The sequence below is a fragment of the Scyliorhinus canicula genome, chromosome 9 (assembly GCF_902713615.1).
Source record: "Scyliorhinus canicula chromosome 9, sScyCan1.1, whole genome shotgun sequence".
Lineage (NCBI taxonomy): Eukaryota > Metazoa > Chordata > Chondrichthyes > Carcharhiniformes > Scyliorhinidae > Scyliorhinus > Scyliorhinus canicula.
Genome location: NC_052154.1, coordinates 81081618 through 81099544, shown reverse-complemented (window position 1 = coordinate 81099544; position 17927 = coordinate 81081618). Strand labels below are relative to the sequence as shown.

At 42.6% G+C, this 17927-nt stretch overlaps 1 protein-coding gene across 2 annotated transcripts; it reads right to left on the bottom strand.

Moving 5' to 3' along the window:
- Nucleotides 1-6706: 6706 nt before the first annotated feature.
- Nucleotides 6707-16369, bottom strand: LOC119970982 (signal-regulatory protein beta-1-like). 2 transcript variants are annotated; one of them, XM_038806094.1, is made up of 5 exons: nt 16303-16369; nt 15785-16108; nt 14719-15030; nt 13386-13496; nt 6707-7009 (listed from the first exon to the last, which is right to left on the bottom strand). In XM_038806094.1, exons 1-5 carry the CDS (start codon nt 16361-16363, stop codon nt 6996-6998), a joined length of 822 nt encoding a protein of 273 aa, XP_038662022.1. In that variant the 5' UTR covers nt 16364-16369; the 3' UTR covers nt 6707-6995. The 2 variants fall into 2 exon arrangements, with proteins under 2 accessions (XP_038662022.1, XP_038662023.1); XM_038806095.1 differs by having other exon boundaries at nt 15785-16105; nt 16303-16348.
- Nucleotides 16370-17927: the final 1558 nt, after the last annotated feature.

The following is a 17927-nucleotide window of genomic DNA, read 5'->3' as shown; positions in this document are numbered from 1 at the left end:
TTGTACCTTCTTGCTGGGGTTGTGGCGCCGGAATGTCTGGGATGGTATCGGCTACCTGAGCACTAGTCTTTGTTTATTGGAGATGGGCCATCAATGTGCAAATTGGCCAAGTGTTTCGGTTCTGTCTGCAGTCGATCATCTAAATACACATTCAGGCTCTGTGCCTGCTTGTCACTTTGCATTTTCCATTTTTCCTGTATGCTCTGCAATGTCCATTTTATATGCTGAAAGTGGCCATCCCAGATGGCTACACATCCAAGCCCCGAGCACTAAGTGAGTCCAAATCGATATTGGGGAAATTAAATTCCCCTACGACAACAACGCAGTTACTTTTGCACCTATCCAAAATCTCTCTACCTATCTGCTCCTCTATCTCTCTCTGGTAATTGGGGGCATGTAATAAACGCCCAATATTGTGAATGCCCCCTTCCTATTCCTAAGCTCTCCCCAGATTGCCTCATGGTATGCGCCCTCCGAGGTGACCTCCCGCAGTACGGCTGTAATATTCTCCTTAACCAGTATTCCTACTCCCTCACCCCTTTTACATCCCCCTCTATCTGTCCAGAAGCATCTATACCTTCCAACAATCAGCTGCCTATCCTGCCCTTCCTTTAACTGCATTTCTGTGATAGCTACAACATCATAATTCCAAGTACGAATAAGTTCTCTAAGTTAATCTACCTTACCTGCTATACGTCTGGCGTTGAAACAAATAGATTTCAAACCACTGCATTTGAGCAGAGTGATGTTGTTTTCCTATTTTTGTTCTCTATTTCTCCTTCAGTTTTACACCTTCTAATCTAGTGCTCTGGTTCGCACCCCCCTGTGATACTAGGTTAAATCCACCCGAGTGACTCCAGCAAACCTCCATGCGGGATATTGATGCCCCTCTAGTTTAGACGCAACCCTTCCTTTTTGCAAAGGTCCCACCTGCCCTGGAAGAGATCCAAGTGTTACAGAAATCTGAATCCCTCCCTCCTACACAACCAATTTAGTCATGTATTTAGTTGCACTATATTCCTATTTCTAGCCTCACTGGCATGTGGCACAGGGAGTCATCCTGAGATTACAACCCTAGATGTCCTGCTTTTTAGCTTACTGTCTAACTCCCTGAACTCCTTCTGCAAGACCTCATCACTCTTCCTGCCTATGTCGTTAGTACTTATGTGTACTACAACCTCTGGCTGTTCACCCTTCCAGTTCAGGATGTCCTATTGCCGTTCAGAGATTGAATCAGAGTTCGAGGCTACATCGCCTTCAGCAATGCATGATGATTTCTCCTGAATATCGAAACTTCAGATTTTTTTACAAGATATAAACGTGGAGCTGCCTGACTTAAAATACGAGCAGTGCAGGACCATCCACTGTTTGGATCCTGGATATGTACACAATCTCCTGGAACTAGCGGAATCAGCTGTTTATAATAATAATTATTAGAATAATTGCTTATTGTCACAAGTAGGCTTCAATCAAGTTACTGTGAAAAGCCCCTAGTCGCCACATTCCATCGCCTGTTGTGGGAGGCCAGTACGGCAATTGAACCTGCGCTGCTGGCATTAGTCTGCATTACATGCCAGCTGTTTAGCCCACTGTGCTAAAACAACCCCTGCTAATTTGGCAGCCTTGTTGTAGTACCAGCTTTGAGTTAACTGTTTCTGTCTCATCTTGTTTAGGATTGGGTTGTCATCAAGATTTGTGAAGTTCCCTTTCTGTTGAGAAGACTGGTTTCTTTGACAAATGGCACATTCAGAAACATAATTTTCATTGACAGAATTTGTGCCAGGCCAATTCATGGATTTGCTTGTGCCTCACTTACGTTTCTCAATACCCTGGTGTCCTTCATGGATCTGGGTAAGAATCTGTCTTCTCAACTTTTCAGGATATACTATTCTATCTAGTTTGAGTAAAATTCCATTCAGCACAGAGAGTGCATTTGACCAACCATAAATCATGTGATGAATCACTCGCTGCGAAACTTCATCCTTTACAGTTTCTTCTTTAATGAGTCGTAATTTGACATCAGAAACAGGTAGTGTGGCAGCTAGCATGTCAGCTTGAGGTTCGATTACCTGCGCAAGATGTGGTATCTTATCTTCCTGTTCAGTAACACGTTATAAGGTATCTGCAAGGATCACATCTTTTCCTGGAGTATATACTTAACAGAAATCATATCTTCTTATTCTCATCCACATTCTTTACAATCTGGGTGACATGTCATTTAGACTCTTGCGATTTATATGCACAAGTGGCCTATGATCAGTCTCGATCACAAATGTAGGAAGACCACAAACATAATAGTGATTTTTTTCCATACCCGTCACCAGGCCAATACATTCCTTTTCAATCTGTGTACAGCGCTGTTCTGTGGGTGTCATGACTCGAGAAGTATATGCTACCAGTCCCCACAGATTATCTGACATGTTCTGTTGAAGAACAGCCAGTCCTGACTTGCATCCGTCGAGATCTTTGTCTGTTTTGTCAGATCAGAAAGTGTGAGATCTGGAGCTGTGGTCAGTGCGGATTTTAGGTTGGACCATTCCTTTTCATATTGTGAAGTCCAAGAAAAAGAAACTTTTTCTTGATCAATTGTCGAAGAGCCGTCATGCTTGATGAAAGATTCGATATACGTTTTCCAAGAAAGTTGACAACTCCAAGCATTCTCAATGCTGCTTTTTTGTTTGTCGGAAGAGGCATTTTGTGCTTTCCTTTTACTTTATCACTGTACAGTTGTAACCATTCTCAGATATGAGATCTTCCAAAATCTTCAGCTTGGAAATCGCAAATTGACACATGGATATGTTGAGCTTCAATCCACATGAATCAATGCGTCATAGCGCTCGTAGTAGTTTAGAAATATGCTCTTCTGGTGTTACAGACCAGATAATAATATCATTGACGTACACCCGTACACCATCAATACCTTCTGTTATGGTTTCCATTGCTCTATGGAGCATTTCTGAGGCAGCGATAATTCCAAAAGGCATGCGATTAAAACAATATCTTCCATACAGCGTGTTAAAAGGACAGAGCTTTCTGCTGGACTTATCAAGTTGTAGCTGCCAAAATCTTTTTGAGGCATCTAACAAAGAAAAAAAAATGCGTGTGTCATCTCTCCTGTAATCTCTTCATGGTTAAGGATTGGATAATGCAATCTTCTGATATTCTTGTTAATATACTTTGGGTCCATACATATTCGAAGATCTCCATTAGGCCTCCATACACATACCATCGAACTAACCCAACCCATAGGTTCAGTTATCTTGGATATTATGTTCAGTTTATATATTCGATCCAGTTCCTGTGTGAGACGTTCTTTGAAAGGGGCTGGTACACTTCTTGGAGGATGTATAATTGGTGTAACATTTTCTTGAATCTGTATTTTATAGGTAAATGGTACCATACTGATTCCAGTGAATATATTTGGAAACCTACCAAGAATGTGCTTTATGTCATCTTGCTGAGAACCAACACATCGATTGGCGCTGTGAATCTGTTTCAGAAGATTCACCAGAGAGAATTCATTGGCATCAACTGTTTCAAATTGCACCGACAGGTGGATTTCATTGTTGCTTACTGTTAGACAACACAATCATCTTTTGCTAAAGATGTGCTAAAGATGTTGCCATCGTAGTCTCTCAATTGACATTTAGTAGCTTTACTTGAAGGAGGACACAGTATTTTCGAGAAGTCTGATTCAGTGATCAGATTTGCATAAGCTCCAGTATGCAACTTGAAAAACAGTTTTGACCCATTTACCTTTACTAATATGTCCCAATCTGTCTTTAAATGAACTGATGATATCTGATTTAAATGTTGCTTGTCAACAATATCAATCTTGTTGACTTAGTCAACAAAGAATGTGTACTCCAAATCACATTGTTGTGCATGAATATCGGAATGAGAAATAGTTTCTCCATTTGATCCATTTTAACAATCCATGCCTTGTTAAAAAAAACTTTTTGTATTACTTTGAGACTTTGTTGTACTTAAATTACACTGTGAAGCATAATGATGAAATTTGCCACAGTTCGCCATTTTTTCCTCAGTGCACGTGGCCACAACGTGCATACGTCACCACGCTGGTTACGTAATTTTCAAAATGGCCACCAGCTGCAGGGTGACTTTTTTTAACTGTGCCACAGCATTAATGGCGTCAGCCAAGTTGTCTGCTTTCGTGCCTTTTTCCTGGGACTGTATGTCAGCACACTATGCTAGCTCACTCGCTCAACATACACTTATTGCATCGTCTAATAATAAATTATGCTGAGTATGTAAACATTCATGAAGTATTTATTTTTTTATCCCAAACACAATTTGGTCATGGAGGAGGGAACCTTCATTGAAAAGTCGCAAGAGGAGAAGGCAGGAGAATGGGGATGAGAAAAATATCAGCCATGATTGAATGGAGCAGCAGACTCGACGGACCGAGTGGTCTAATTCTGCTCCTATGTCTTATAGTCTTATGGTCTTATGTCGTTCACCCAGTCAGTTACACCCCACCAGGCCCAGCACAGCAGGTTATTGGAAACCAGCCCGAGCAAAGAGGATGAAGGATATTTTCCCTCTAGGTGTCGAAATGGACGAGGTCTCTGAGTTTGGAAGGGGGTTAGGGGTGTAAGAACTGTAGCCGGAGGCCACGGGGTATGCAACATCAGAATCCCCATGATCACCCCCAGATGAGGGCGTGGAGCTTCACACTTAAGCAAGGATTCCATGGGACATAAATACCCTGGCCCAACTGTGTCGCAGGGAGACCCTTCGGGGAATAAGAGTTGTACCTAGTAGGTTAAATAAATATTGAGTTTTCTAACAGTCATCGCTTTGGTGTGATCGCTCGCCTAGAATTTTACAGTCCTGTTCTTATTATTTAGGTTAAATCGCAAAAAGTGAAATAATCAAAAGGTCGTAAGAAATCAGCGAATCCCTCTCGTGCAGAAGGAGGCCATTCAGCCCATCGAGTCAGCACTGACCCTCTGAAAGAGCACCCTAACCTAGACGTAATCCCCGACTTTATCCTCATAGCCCCACCCAGGGACAAATTAGCCTGTCTAATCCACCCAACTAGTATATCAGTGAACTATAGGAGGAAACTGGAAGAATAGGAGGAAATCCGCGCAGACAAGGGCAGAATGTGTAAACTCCACAGACAGTTGCCCGAGTTTGGAATCGACTCAGGTCCCTGGCTCTGTGAGTCAGCAGTGCTAACCAGTACGCCGCCCTGCCGCCCGAAATATAAATGTTCAGAAAAGTTCCAGCGTTTGTTTGTATCATGCGTGCCTAATTTGAATATTTGTGATATAAGCCTGAAACAAACATTTATTTGTAAATCTGAGAACCATTTTACCAACGTGCTGATGTAAAGGTCTAAAAATAATCAACTGGCTAAACAAAATCCGGCCTCATCGCTCTCAACCGTATAACTGTTGTGAAATGCACAACTCGCCATGACGTCAAAATCATTAAGTAAGTAGCCTTCTGATAGTGATCGGTGAGAAATTAAAAGGACAACGTGACCAATTAAGACAGAATTAAATAGTTAATTTTGCTATATTTGTGTTTTCCAAGACCACTATCCATTTTCATTTATATGTTTACCCTTTGCATGGTGTACGCGTTTTAGTGCTCTGTGATAAATATCTTTACACTGGGCATTCACAGCGTCATGTCATCGCATTTGGTGTTTGTGTGTATTTGCACTCGATGCTGCGGCTTTGTTCTCATGCCTGAGCGTTGGGCGGGATTCGGGCGCCTCTTAAGCATTATAATAACAATACTAACCTCTATTGTCGCAATCGTAACAAAATGTAGCCAGTACTTAAAGGGAAAGCACAGTGTTCTAAATGATACCAGACTCCTCAGTGTTAAACAGGGGATTATCGATACACAGGCTGCTGTTTTGTCTCGCTACTTAAAAAGCTATGCTGTTGCTTAAAGGGATTCCGGAACAACCAATATATTCATGGATGTTACCTTAATGTGACATCACGACGACCTTCCACCTTGTGCCAGGTTCGTGCTGCGGATGAAACTGATCAGCAACACATCCCATCACATTTCTTCCATACAATACTGTGCCAGGACAGGATTAGTTGGTACTAATAAAAATTGTTGCAATCGAAAGACGTTTGAATAAAACTTGCACAACTCAGGATATATAGTCTTGACATTTGAGAAACGTCTGCACAACTTACAAATTGATTGTTTTAAAAAAGAATAATTTACGTGTGTCGCTGTCGAGTCCAGGATTTATTATCTGGAATTGCCTTGGGAAGATGGTGGTGAACTACCTTCTTAAATCACTGCCGTTCCTGCGGTGTAGATACACACAGTGCTGTTAGGGAGGGACTCCCAGGAATTTGGCCCTGCCACAGTGAATGAACGGCGATATATTTCCAAGTCAGGATGGTGGATGACTAAGAGAGGAACATCCAGGTGGTGGTGTTCCCAGGTATCTACAATCCTAGTTATCCATAATTTGAACATTATTACAACATTACAGTACTTGCATTAAGGAAAGTGGCATGTGTATAGCGGAGATGCGCTAATAGTCGTGTGTAGATAAATTAACAAACTACCCGAAAATGTATTTAAGAACACACGTGGCATAATATTGGAATGTGAAATACTAGGAACAATTCATGCGCCTTCAGGCGATCCGGCTGCGGTTTCCAGTTGTCAGTGAGTAAGAAAAGTTCACAATGGAAAACATGTAGAATGTCCGTTTAATATGAGGATTCTCTGTTTCTGTAATTACACTGAACCGTGTGTCGAATAAATATAGGTGCGGAACACGAGGTACATTTTAATATTTAAATCAATAACAGCTAAATTTAAACGAGTACTACTGCAGCGAGATGAGCCACTGAATATGTTCTTTACCTAGTTTTCTAAACCTGCCCAGCCACTCCATATTTCGCAACACTTGTTAATCTCGCAAAAGCACAGGCGACATATGGGTTCCACATGTTAATCTTTTCAGTGTTCTCAGGAACGTGTCACGCTTCATTCCCTAGAAAAATGCATACACTACAGTTAATATACATACTGATGGTCAATGTTGAGTCCTGAAATTCGTGCGCCTATTGTAACTGACACTTAATTCCATAGAATTATAGTAAAACGCTGCAGATAGGATAAAACTGGAGGCAGATTCAGCATCGTGGACGTGTAATGTCATCGCAAGAATATCCTTCCGATGATTGGACATATCTTTATTTTGCATGTGTTGAAGAAACTACCCATGTGATTTGCACTCTTTCTTTAACCACCGGCACCAACGTCTCAGCAAATATCAAATGATTATCAAAACAAGTTTTGAATGGATATATTGGATTGGATTTGATTTACCATCCCATGCACCGAGGTACAGTGAAAAGTATTGTTCTGCATACAGTCTAGACAGATCGTTCCATACATGAAAAAACATAGGACATATTTAAATACACAAAGAAAATACATAGACACAGGGTGAAGCATACGGAGTGTAGTACTGCTCATGAGAGAAGATGTGTGAAGGGATCAGTTCAGTCCATATTAGGGTTCGTTCAGGAGTCTGGTAACAACGGGGAAGAGGCTGTTTTTGAACCTGTTAGTGCGTGTTCTCAGACTTTTGTATCTCCTGCCTGATGGAAGAGATTGGAAGAGGGAATAACCCGGGTGAGAGGGGACTTTGATTATGCGGCTCGCTTTCCCAAGGCAGCGGGAGATGAAGACACAGTCAATAGATGGGAGGGACTTTCTCGTGATGGGCTCGGCTGTGTTCACGACTCTCTGTAGTTTCTTCCGGTCTTGGACCAAGCGTTTGCCATACTCGGCTGTGATGCAGCCAGATAGGATGCATTCTATGGTGCATCTAAAAATTGGTAAGAGTCAATGTAAACATGAAAGAGAATGTGAAACGGGTTTTAATAAAGTATTTATATTTCCACAAAAATATATAAAGTGGAATCCTCTTCTTGGGTAAATAATCCGAACCTATACATGGATGGCACGATCGCATCACGATTCAGCTCACGTTTCAGTATTGTTACACTTCAATGCTTAATAATTAGTCAGTTTCCAGTCGTGAGCTTTGGAAGACAAGACAGGGAAATTCAACGCAGAAAACAGTAGAGTTCTCCAACCATAAAGAATGCAAACTTAATTGATGATGTTTAAAACATCTAAGGATAGAATTCAAAGAGACACATGATTCAGGGCGCAAAACATGCCTAGTTAATGCACAGCAAATAGAAAGGCCAGAGGGTATTAAAATACAAAGGCAATACAGTATGGTATAGGTTCAACAAGGGGAGAACCAAATTGTGAAGTGGACCACAGATATTGTGACCAGTTTTGGTCACACTTGCTAAAGTCACTTCAGAAAGGCACAAAAATGTATTCCTATTGTCAGGTTATCCAGCTATACAGATACCGTGAATATATGAAAATCGCTTATTGTCACGAGTAGGCTTCAAATGAAGTTACTGTGAAAAGCCCCTAGTCGCCACATTCCAGCACCTGTTCAGGGAGGCTGTTACGGGAATCGAACCGTGCTGCTGGCCTGCTTGGTCTGCTTTCAAAGCCAGCGATTTAGCTGTGTGCTAAACAGCCCCTATATTTGATACTATAAACAACAAAGGAGGCGGCTTTTGTGGAAATGCATGAGAATACTAAAAATTCAACAACAAAAAACATTGAGTTTTGCATTATTCATTCTTTGGATGTGGTTAAAGCTGGCGCAGGTATTTATTTTCCATCTTTCATTCCCTCAGTTCGAGAAAAGGAAACAGTTTGCACGGCTACTTCAGAAGCCTATTAATAGTTAGCCATACAGCTCTAGGATTGGAGACACATAGACGTTAGCAGGATCACGTTAAACCGAGTTTGTGGCTCCGTAGGACATTGAACAGATACTTACCATTGTTGCCAATCCCTCAAATGAATGCTCTTTTATTTATAATATGCGGAATATAATTTTTAACTGAGTCCAGGGCAGCAAGGTAGCATAGTGGTTAGCACAAATGCTTCACAGCTCCAGGGTCCCAGGTTCGAATCCCAGCTTGGGTCACTGTCTGTGCGGAGTCTGCCCATTCTCCCTATGTCTGCCTGTGTTTCCTCCAGGTGCTCTGGTTTCCTCCCACAGTCCAAAGATGTGCAGGTTAGGTAGATTGGCCAGGCTAAAAATTGCCCTTAGTATTAGGTGGGGTAACTGGGTTATGGGGATAGGGTGGAGGTATGGGCTTGGGTAGGGTGCTCTTTCCAAGAGCCAGTGCAGACTTGATGGGCCGAATGCACCGTAAATTCTCAAAAAAACTCTCAAAATTCCATTGCGTACTGGAAAGGGATCTACAAATGGATCCTCAGCAGTCTGACGGAGGAAGTAAAAAAGGACCTGCAAAGATGGAACACACTCTGACTCTCCCTCGTGGGGAGAGTCCAGATGATCAAGATGAATGTACTGCCCAGGTCCCTCTTCCTACTCAGATCCATTCCGATCTACGTCCCCAAGGCCTTTTTCAAAGCACTAGACAAACTAATCATGGCGTTCGTATCGGGGTGGGGGAAGAATGCTAGGATCCCAAAGAAGGTCCTACAAAAACAAAATACGGGGGAGGGCTAGCCTACAATTGTATAACCTACAATTATACCACGGGGCAGCGACGGCCAAGCGAATAAGGTCATGAATCAAGGAGCCAAAAGCCGAGCGGGTGTGCGCAGAAGACGGCTCCCGCATGGGGACCTCCCTCCGGGCCCTCGCCACGGCAGCACTCCCATCCCCACCCAAAAAACATTCCAGCAGCCCGGTGGTGATAGCCACTCTCCAATTCTGGAACAAACTACGGCAGCAATTTGCCCTGACCAAAATGTTGGACAAAGCTCCCATCTGCAACAACCATAGGTTCACACCAGCGATGACTGACGCCACCTTCAAAAGGTGGGGACAGGATGGAGGGACACTTGCCAGTCAGTGACCTATACACGGATGGCACGATCGCATCACTGGACAAACTGATAGAGAAATTACAGCTAGCCAGGGGGAATGAGCTAAGCTATCTATAACTCAAAAACTTCCTACAAAAGTAGACAAGGACGTATCCACAACCGCCATGACAGAAATTACTGGAAGAGTTACTGGATGCAAGCATATTAGGTAAAGGAAACTGTAGTGACATGTGTGACCGACTAGTAGAAAGGGCCAACACCATACTGGACGCAACAAGAAAGAAATGGGAGGAGGACCTGGGGATTAAAATAGGTGGGGACTCTGGAGCGAAGCACGGCGCAGGGTCAACACCACCTCCACGTGCACAAGGCTCAGCCTGACGCAGCTAAAAGTGAGACATGGAGCCCGTTAACAAGACCCCGTATGAGTAGGTTCTTCCTGGAGGTGGAGGATAGATGTGAACGGTGCCAAGGATGCCCGGCCAACCACGCCTACATCTTCTGGTCTTGCCCCAGACATGTGGGGTACTGGACAACCTTCTTTGAGGCAATGTCCAAAGTGATGGGGATGAGGGTGGAGCCATGCCCGAAAGTGGCGGTCTTTGGGGTTTCAGACCAGCCAGATCTATTCCTGGGGAGGAGGGCGGACGCCCTTGCCTTTGCCTCCCTGATCGCCCACCGTAGAATCCTGTTTGGCTGGCGGTCAGCAGCCCCACCCAAAGCTGCAGACTGGCTCTCCGACCTCTCGGAATCTGTCCAAATGGAGAAAATCAAATTCACCATCCGAGGGTCAGACGACGACTTCCACAGAATGTGGGAGCCATTCACTCAATTGTTCTGGGACCTGTTTGTGGCCAACGAACAAGCAGAAGGATAGCCAGGTAGCCAAGAATCAGGGGAAAGTAGCCAAAGCATGAGAGGGGTAGATAGCCCGGGAGAGGGGACACACAGCTAAACCTAAGTGGAAAGAAAGTCGAACCACAGGAGGGGTGGGGGGGAAAAGCGCGGGGGGGGGGGGGGAGGGAGGGAAGGGACAGGGAACAAGAGTGGAGAAGCAGGGAGTGGGGGGGGAGGCAGAGAAATGATAGCTGAAAGGAGGGCATGGGATACGATAACAAACTTGGCATCTACAGGAACAGAGAACAAGGAGAATACAGGCAAAAGACAGGAGGAACGGCTGAAGTGGAGGTGAGTGCAAGATGACAATGGCAGTGAGATCTGTCCGGGAGAAGCAACACAAAACCCATTCGAGTATTGCCCACTTTAATTATTTCTCCGGCACCCAAATGTATAACCACTCCCCAGTCTCCCCCCTCCCCCCCTCCCCCCCCAAACAGTCGCCTACTTATGTATTGTAAATAATTTTGCCACTTGTACAAAGTTGCTGCTGTTGAGCGGGTGCACAATACCCTACCAGTTATTCTATTTTTTTTAATTTATTATTTTTTTTATTATTGCTTTTTTCTGGTATGTTTAAATGTGCCCTTCTCTTCTATATTTCTTAATCTGTGTACATAACGGTAAATATACTTTGTTCAAAAACCCAATAAAAAACATTTATTTTTAAAAATTCCATTGCGTGGTGCACGCCCATTAGCGCAGTATTACAAATCCACACCTTGAATTACTGCTGTAATAACACCACATTGTCCTACATATATAGTACCACATGCGTAACTGTGAGTGAGAGGCTAGGGACATTGGTAAAACAAACCAAAAGCTTTAATTTTACTAACAATGCCCGGTGGCTGTTTTTCTCGCAGAGAACAATATGTTGAAAAAACTGCCAAGCAGATCAAGTGTGTGGAACTTTCTCAGATCCCATAACAAATAATAATAATCTTTAATAGTGTGACAAATAGGCAGTTATTAACACTGCAATGAAGTTACTGTGAAAATCCCTTCGTCGCCACACTACACGCCTGTCGGGTAAACGGAGGGAAAATTTAGAATGTCCAATTCACCTGACAAGCACGACTTTCAGGACTAGTGAGAGGAAGCCAGAGCACCCGGAGGAAACCCAGGCAGACACGGGAGAAAGTGCAGACTCCGCACAGACAGTGACCCAAGCCGGGAATCGAAGCGGGGTCTCTGGCGCTGTGAAGCAACGGTGTTAACCACTGTGCTACCGTGCTGCCCAGTAAAACTTGGATTCTACATTAAAGAGGGAATTCCACATTTATGGGCGGAGAAAGTAAAATTAGTATCAGCAGTAAGTTTGAGGTGTTATCCTTTCCAGGCTTTATTAGGAATCCAAGTCGGTGAGGCCATCAGCAGTCATGCAAATCGACTCACGAATGGACATTGACAGTATTTAACTTAAAAGCTCCACAGGCACCCAAAGAACATGAAACAATTAATCAAATTTCACACGTCATTTTACAGAAAGTGAAAATTGTCGTTGGTGTTGTCAGATAATCTGAATCGTTATAATCTGACGGTGTAACAATTCTTTCATAATAACATGCTAAATTCGGCGGGAGTTTCAGCGAATTATGTTTGTGTTTGCTTCAAATATGTATTCGAGCAATTCTCATATACAGAAGGCTGTTAGACCATAAGACATAGGAGCAGAATTAGGCCACTCAGCTCATCGCGTCTGCTCCGCCATTCAGTCATGGCTGATATTTTCCCATCTCGATTCTCCTGTCTTCTCTTCATAACCCCTCATCCCCTTATTAATCAAGAACATATCTATCTCTGTCTTAAAGACACTCAGTGATTTAACCTCCACCACCTTCTGTGACAAAGAGTTCCACAGATTCACCACCCTCTGGCTGAAGAAATCCCTCCTCATCTCTGTTCTAAAGGATCGCCCCTTTAGTCTGAGATGGAGTCCTCTGGTTCCAGTTTTTCGTGCAAGAGGAAACATCCTCTCCACGTCCACTCTATCCGGGCCTCGCAGTACCCTTTAAGTGTCAATCTGCTCGGGCCATTCTCAAGAATAATTCCAGAGATACACAGTTGGAGCTTTGAATATAGATTAAAGAGATTGGGTCTGTTTGCGTTGGAAAAAGGAGGCTGAGAGGTATGTTCGGAAAGTCATTCAAAGTCCTGAGGGTGGTAAATAGCATGGTAAATAGAGATAAATGTTTTCCTCGAGGTGTATAACAAGAACAAGAGGGCACAGATGCAAAATAATGGGGAAAAGTAGTAGAAGTGACCTGAGGATTATTTTTGATGTCTGGAACGAACATCCTTAAAGGTTGATTGAGGCAGGTTCAATCGGGGTATTCAAAAGGGAATTAGATTGTTTTCTGAAATGAAATGACGTGCAATGTGACGGGGCTAACGGAAGAGTGTGGGATTAGGTAGAATGTACTTTCAGGGACCCAGTGCAGAATCCATGGGCCGAATAGCATCATCCTTCTGCATTCTAACGACCTTGTGAAGCTATGAGGACGCCCTTATCTTCATTTTGAAGATTTATCTCAAAATCAAACAATCAAACCAATGCTTACCCTTATTCTTCAAACAGAATTCCGCTCCAATGATGATTATAAGCACCAGAAACACCAATCCACCCACGGTACATCTAATAGCCCAGAGGTAACGATATTTACCAGCAGAATCTGCAATTGCAAATGGTGGGTGCTCAGTGTTAATTTGTTTCGGCCATTACCTATCCTGGCTCTCGCGATAATGAATTAGGTAAACCAGTGCTCATCTATGCAGCGACTATGCAGGGCAGTCTGGGGAAAGCATAATTTAAAGGTAATATTAATTCATTTTTCCAGATTCTATGTCAACAAATAAAAGCAGCCGGATCAAATTTCACACATTTATGTTTCGCATTGTACTTCTTATTAAACACTCATCTACAGAAGTCCAGGGATAATGACATTTACAATCATAATTTGCACGTAAAAGTAATATGTTTTCAGAAAGGATAGCACAATGTCAGAATAATCTCCGAGGAAGAGTACCAGTTTCGGATGTCCTAAATATTGGCGTGGGTTAACATTCCGATTGTCAAAAAGGCCTTTCCTTGCACTTAAATTTTCTTCCGCTCTTCCACGTTTTGGTGATTAATCGGGCCAAATCAGACATGGTTGAGCGGAATAGTTTTTCATTTAATTTTAACAAATTATTCTTTTAATTTTAATCAATTATTGGCAGCTTATTAACTGAAGACCCCGCCAAAAAGGGAAGGAAATCCCCTTCAAAAGCAATGCTTACAAATCTTCCTAAAATTTAATTTCGGTTGGCTGTTAATTAGACGGTAATCAGACATGTTCTACCGCTTTTAATGGTAGCAAATCCGAAATGAAATATATGAAATGCTTCCCAGCTCCAAACTGCTGAAGAATGGAGAGAAATAAAAACAGAAAATGCTGGATAAATTCAGAAAGTCTGGCAGAGAGAAACAGAGTTAATGCTGCGGGTCCAAACGACCGTTCTGCAGAAAGTGGTCAGATTAGGGACTATCCACAAAGCAGACTTCTGACCCGTTCGCAGTGAGGCCGCTGATGCAAATCGACACTTCATGTTCTGTAAACTCGTGTGAGGAATAGTAAAACTGGGGATCAATAATATCAGTTTAAGAAGTGGCCCAAAATTTAGTTATATGTACAACATGTAAAATGATTGAATGGATGAGAAAATCCGCCTGCTCATTCCCTTTTTAAAAAACAATTTAAACAAATGTTTTCATGGAACCGTTAAGATTCCCTTAGATATTATATTTTCCGGAGTGTATTTTATAATTATATCTATTATTATTAATGTCAATAAGTTCCAATAAATGGTCCTTTCAGAATTTGCAGATTGCTTCTTGACCTGCTGGCCTCATACCTGGGCAGGAGTTGGTAACAGTGTGGATGGCAATGGCGGGAGTCGGGAGGGAGATGTGAGTTACCAAACAGATGTAAACAGCGTCGTCCCGCACAGGCTGCGGCTCCTCCAAAGAACTGGAAACTTCGTAGAGTCCTTCAGAGTTCCGCTGTTTAATTGGGTTCATCTCAGCTGTGATATTGGTGCCATCTTTATACCAAAAGAGGGTCAAATCATCCGGGTAAAACGCAGCCGTTTGACACACAAGAGTCAGAGACGTAGATGGCTTACTTGCGAGAGGCTTCAGGAGAATCTTTAACGGAGTTGGTGCAACTGCGAACAGAAAATGAGGAAAATCAGGTCAGTGGAGAGACGTTATCCATCAGGATTGAGAGGAAAATGGTATCGCATTCTCTTCCCATTATGTTAATAATAATAATCGCTTATTGTCACAAGTTGGCTTCAATGAAGTTACCGTGAAAATCCCGTAGTCGCCACGTTCCGGCGCCTGTTCGGGGAGGCCGGTAGGCGAATTGAACCCGCCCTGCTGTCTTGTTCTGCATTCCAAGTCAGCTATTTAGCCCAGTAACAAAAGGTCCGCCAGCCGTGTCCCCCAGAGAGAAACAAACAACCTGTCGACACTGATAAGAACAGTGAAGTTCTCGTAATTTCTGGAGGCTCGCACAGGCAGAGTGCGGGTTTAAGAAGAATCAGAGGTGTTTTCTTTAGAATATACAAGATTCTTAAAGTGGTTGCCAGGGTAGACAAGGCGAGGTTGGTTCCTCTGGTTGGGGTATCTAGAGTGCGGTGGACCACCCTCAGGCTAAACCTGGTGTAAAAATTGTATTATGAATGAATCCGGTAACATTCCACTTGAAAAAGTTATAGACCTGAGGTTTAACATTGTCTCCCTCTCCACAGATATTCCCTGAATTGCTGGGTACTTCCAGCAGTTTGGAATAACACACCGAATGAAATATCATGTTCTGCTGCATAACTATACATTGTGCACCATATTTTATAACATCAAAGGCGGTACAAAAGAACAATGACAAATCTGATGTTCCCCGCCATTCCGCTCACTTACCCCAAACAGTTAAACTGGATCCTGTCCCATTTCCACTATATTTTCCGTCACGGATCACTCCGCAGTGATAGGTTCCTGAGTCCTGGAGAGTCGCGTTTCGCAGCTCAAATACACCACCTCCTTTGCTTTTGAGATCAAATCGTTTTCTTCCATCGACTCCATTTGCGAGATATTTATTCTCACCTTGTTTCCACCAACGCACTTCGACCCCGACATTGTCATGAGAAAGTGGTATTATGCAGTAGAAGGTGATGTTTGTCCCCCTTGATATAGATACCTGTTTGGGACTTTGAGACACGCTGATCGAAGTTGCTGGAGCACCTGCTATCAAATATATTTGAGGTTTGTGTTAATTAATTTTATTGAAAAAGAAACCAGAGACTTTTCACATATTTGCAGGGAAACACAAAGGAGAAAAACGATAACAGACGGACGGATTACATCTAATAAAACTGATGGGCGAACGGTGAAAAACGTTTTATTAAATATGACCTCTGGGATAGAGGATATTCCGATACCTGTTGAAATGATCATCGGGAGAGTCAGCAACATGAAGAGAAAGATCGAATTCGACGACATTGCAAGATAAAGGCTCAATAACTGATAACTGGCTGCACGGACCGCGTGTTTGTCTGTGTGAATTATCTGCTGGGCATTTCATATCAGCCTGCCGCAATGACGTTTGACATCCTGTACCCATTGGCTCAGAAGTAGTTGTCATTTGTTCTCTTCGGTAGCTGTTGCCCGACCAACAAAAACAGTAATGGTTAAAACCTGACTTTCATTTGGATCATTTACAACAACAGCTTGATTTGTATGGCGCGTTTGAAGCAATAACATGTACAAAGGCATTGAACCATTATAGAATCGCATAAGAAGATATCATGGGTGATTAAATTTCATCAAATGAAGTGGAGAGGCGGAAAGGTTTACGCAGGGAACTAGAGAGCTGGGTGCTTTGCAAGCAGGGGGCCGGATGCCAATTTCGGAGTAATCGAAATTGGGGCCTCCGACAGCCATATGGCTGGAGAAGATCACGGAGGTAAGGAGGGGGCAGCTAAAATAAGCATGTTAAATGTGATTGCTTGATTGGGAACAGAGGTAGATCAGCGAACACAGAGGTGATCGATAAGAGATTTTGATGAGAATCTGAGAATTTGCAGCAAATTGTTCGATAACATTCGGGTTGCAGAGGGGACGGATTACATAGGAGTAGTCAAGCCTGGATGTAACAAGGAAATGGGTGAGGATTGCAGGGACAGAAGAGATAAGATTAGCGAGGAGTTTGCAATGGAAGTTAGCAGATTTGTTGACTTTGCAAATATATGTTCAGAATATCACCTACAAGTCAAACATAACAGTAATGTTACAAAATGTCTGATTTTCCCATTTACAGTCATCATGGAGAGACAGAAGGTATCGGAGAACATATTTATGGTGTGTTAACGTTTTATAACAGTGTTTATAAAGGTGTTTAAAATGCATATGAAGTGAAAGAAAGAAATATGTTTTTAAACATTTTTTCCACGGAGTTAGCAGATGGCCAATGTGGAACACTATTGCGCACCAGGTCCCACACGTCCTGTTGCTTCTGGACTCATAGGTCCCCTGAGTCCCGTGTTCCATGGCCCAGGTATCTTAGAAATAATTGTCATTCTTTCTAGCTATAGAGAAGGAAGGAAACTGAAACAGCAGCCTCCAGGCATCTGCAACCACCAGCAGGAGCAAGCTATTTTTAAACTTTGATTTGTCGTGTTCCAGGTCATTTGACAGCAGATGCTTTTGGACATTGAACCCTTCATCCTCCACCCCCCTCCTGCCCTTCCGTCCCTTCCTTATTAAGCAAAAAAGGAAGCGTTGTGTTAAGTAAATATATATATTTATTGATTATTTTGTCAAAGTGAAAAAAATGTTTTATTGCAAGAAATTTGGAAACATTTTGGGCAGTTGTTAAACAGAATGTCATACTGCAGCTGATAGGTTAACATTGTATCAAAGTTTTTTATTTATAACAGTAGATTTGCTAATTACTGTTTCCGATTAAACTATATAAAGTGCTGCAAGTTTTTTAATCAAACATCAAGACACATTGAAATATTAGATTATAATTGAGTGGCATATTTCATGTAAACAGGACAGAAAA

What these genes read in the sequence shown, in the direction of transcription:
- LOC119970982 (XM_038806094.1), bottom strand. Translation starts at nt 16,363, where the DNA reads ATGTCGTCGAATTCGATCTTTCTCTTCATGTTGCTGACTCTCCCGATG. An exon ending in CCCGATGATCATTTCAACAG is followed by an intron (nt 16,109 to 16,302) that starts GTATCGGAATAT and finishes TATATTTGATAG; the next exon opens with CAGGTGCTCCAGCAACTTCG. An exon ending in TGTTACCAACTCCTGCCCAG is followed by an intron (nt 13,497 to 14,718) that starts GTATGAGGCCAG and finishes TTGCAATTGCAG; the next exon opens with ATTCTGCTGGTAAATATCGT.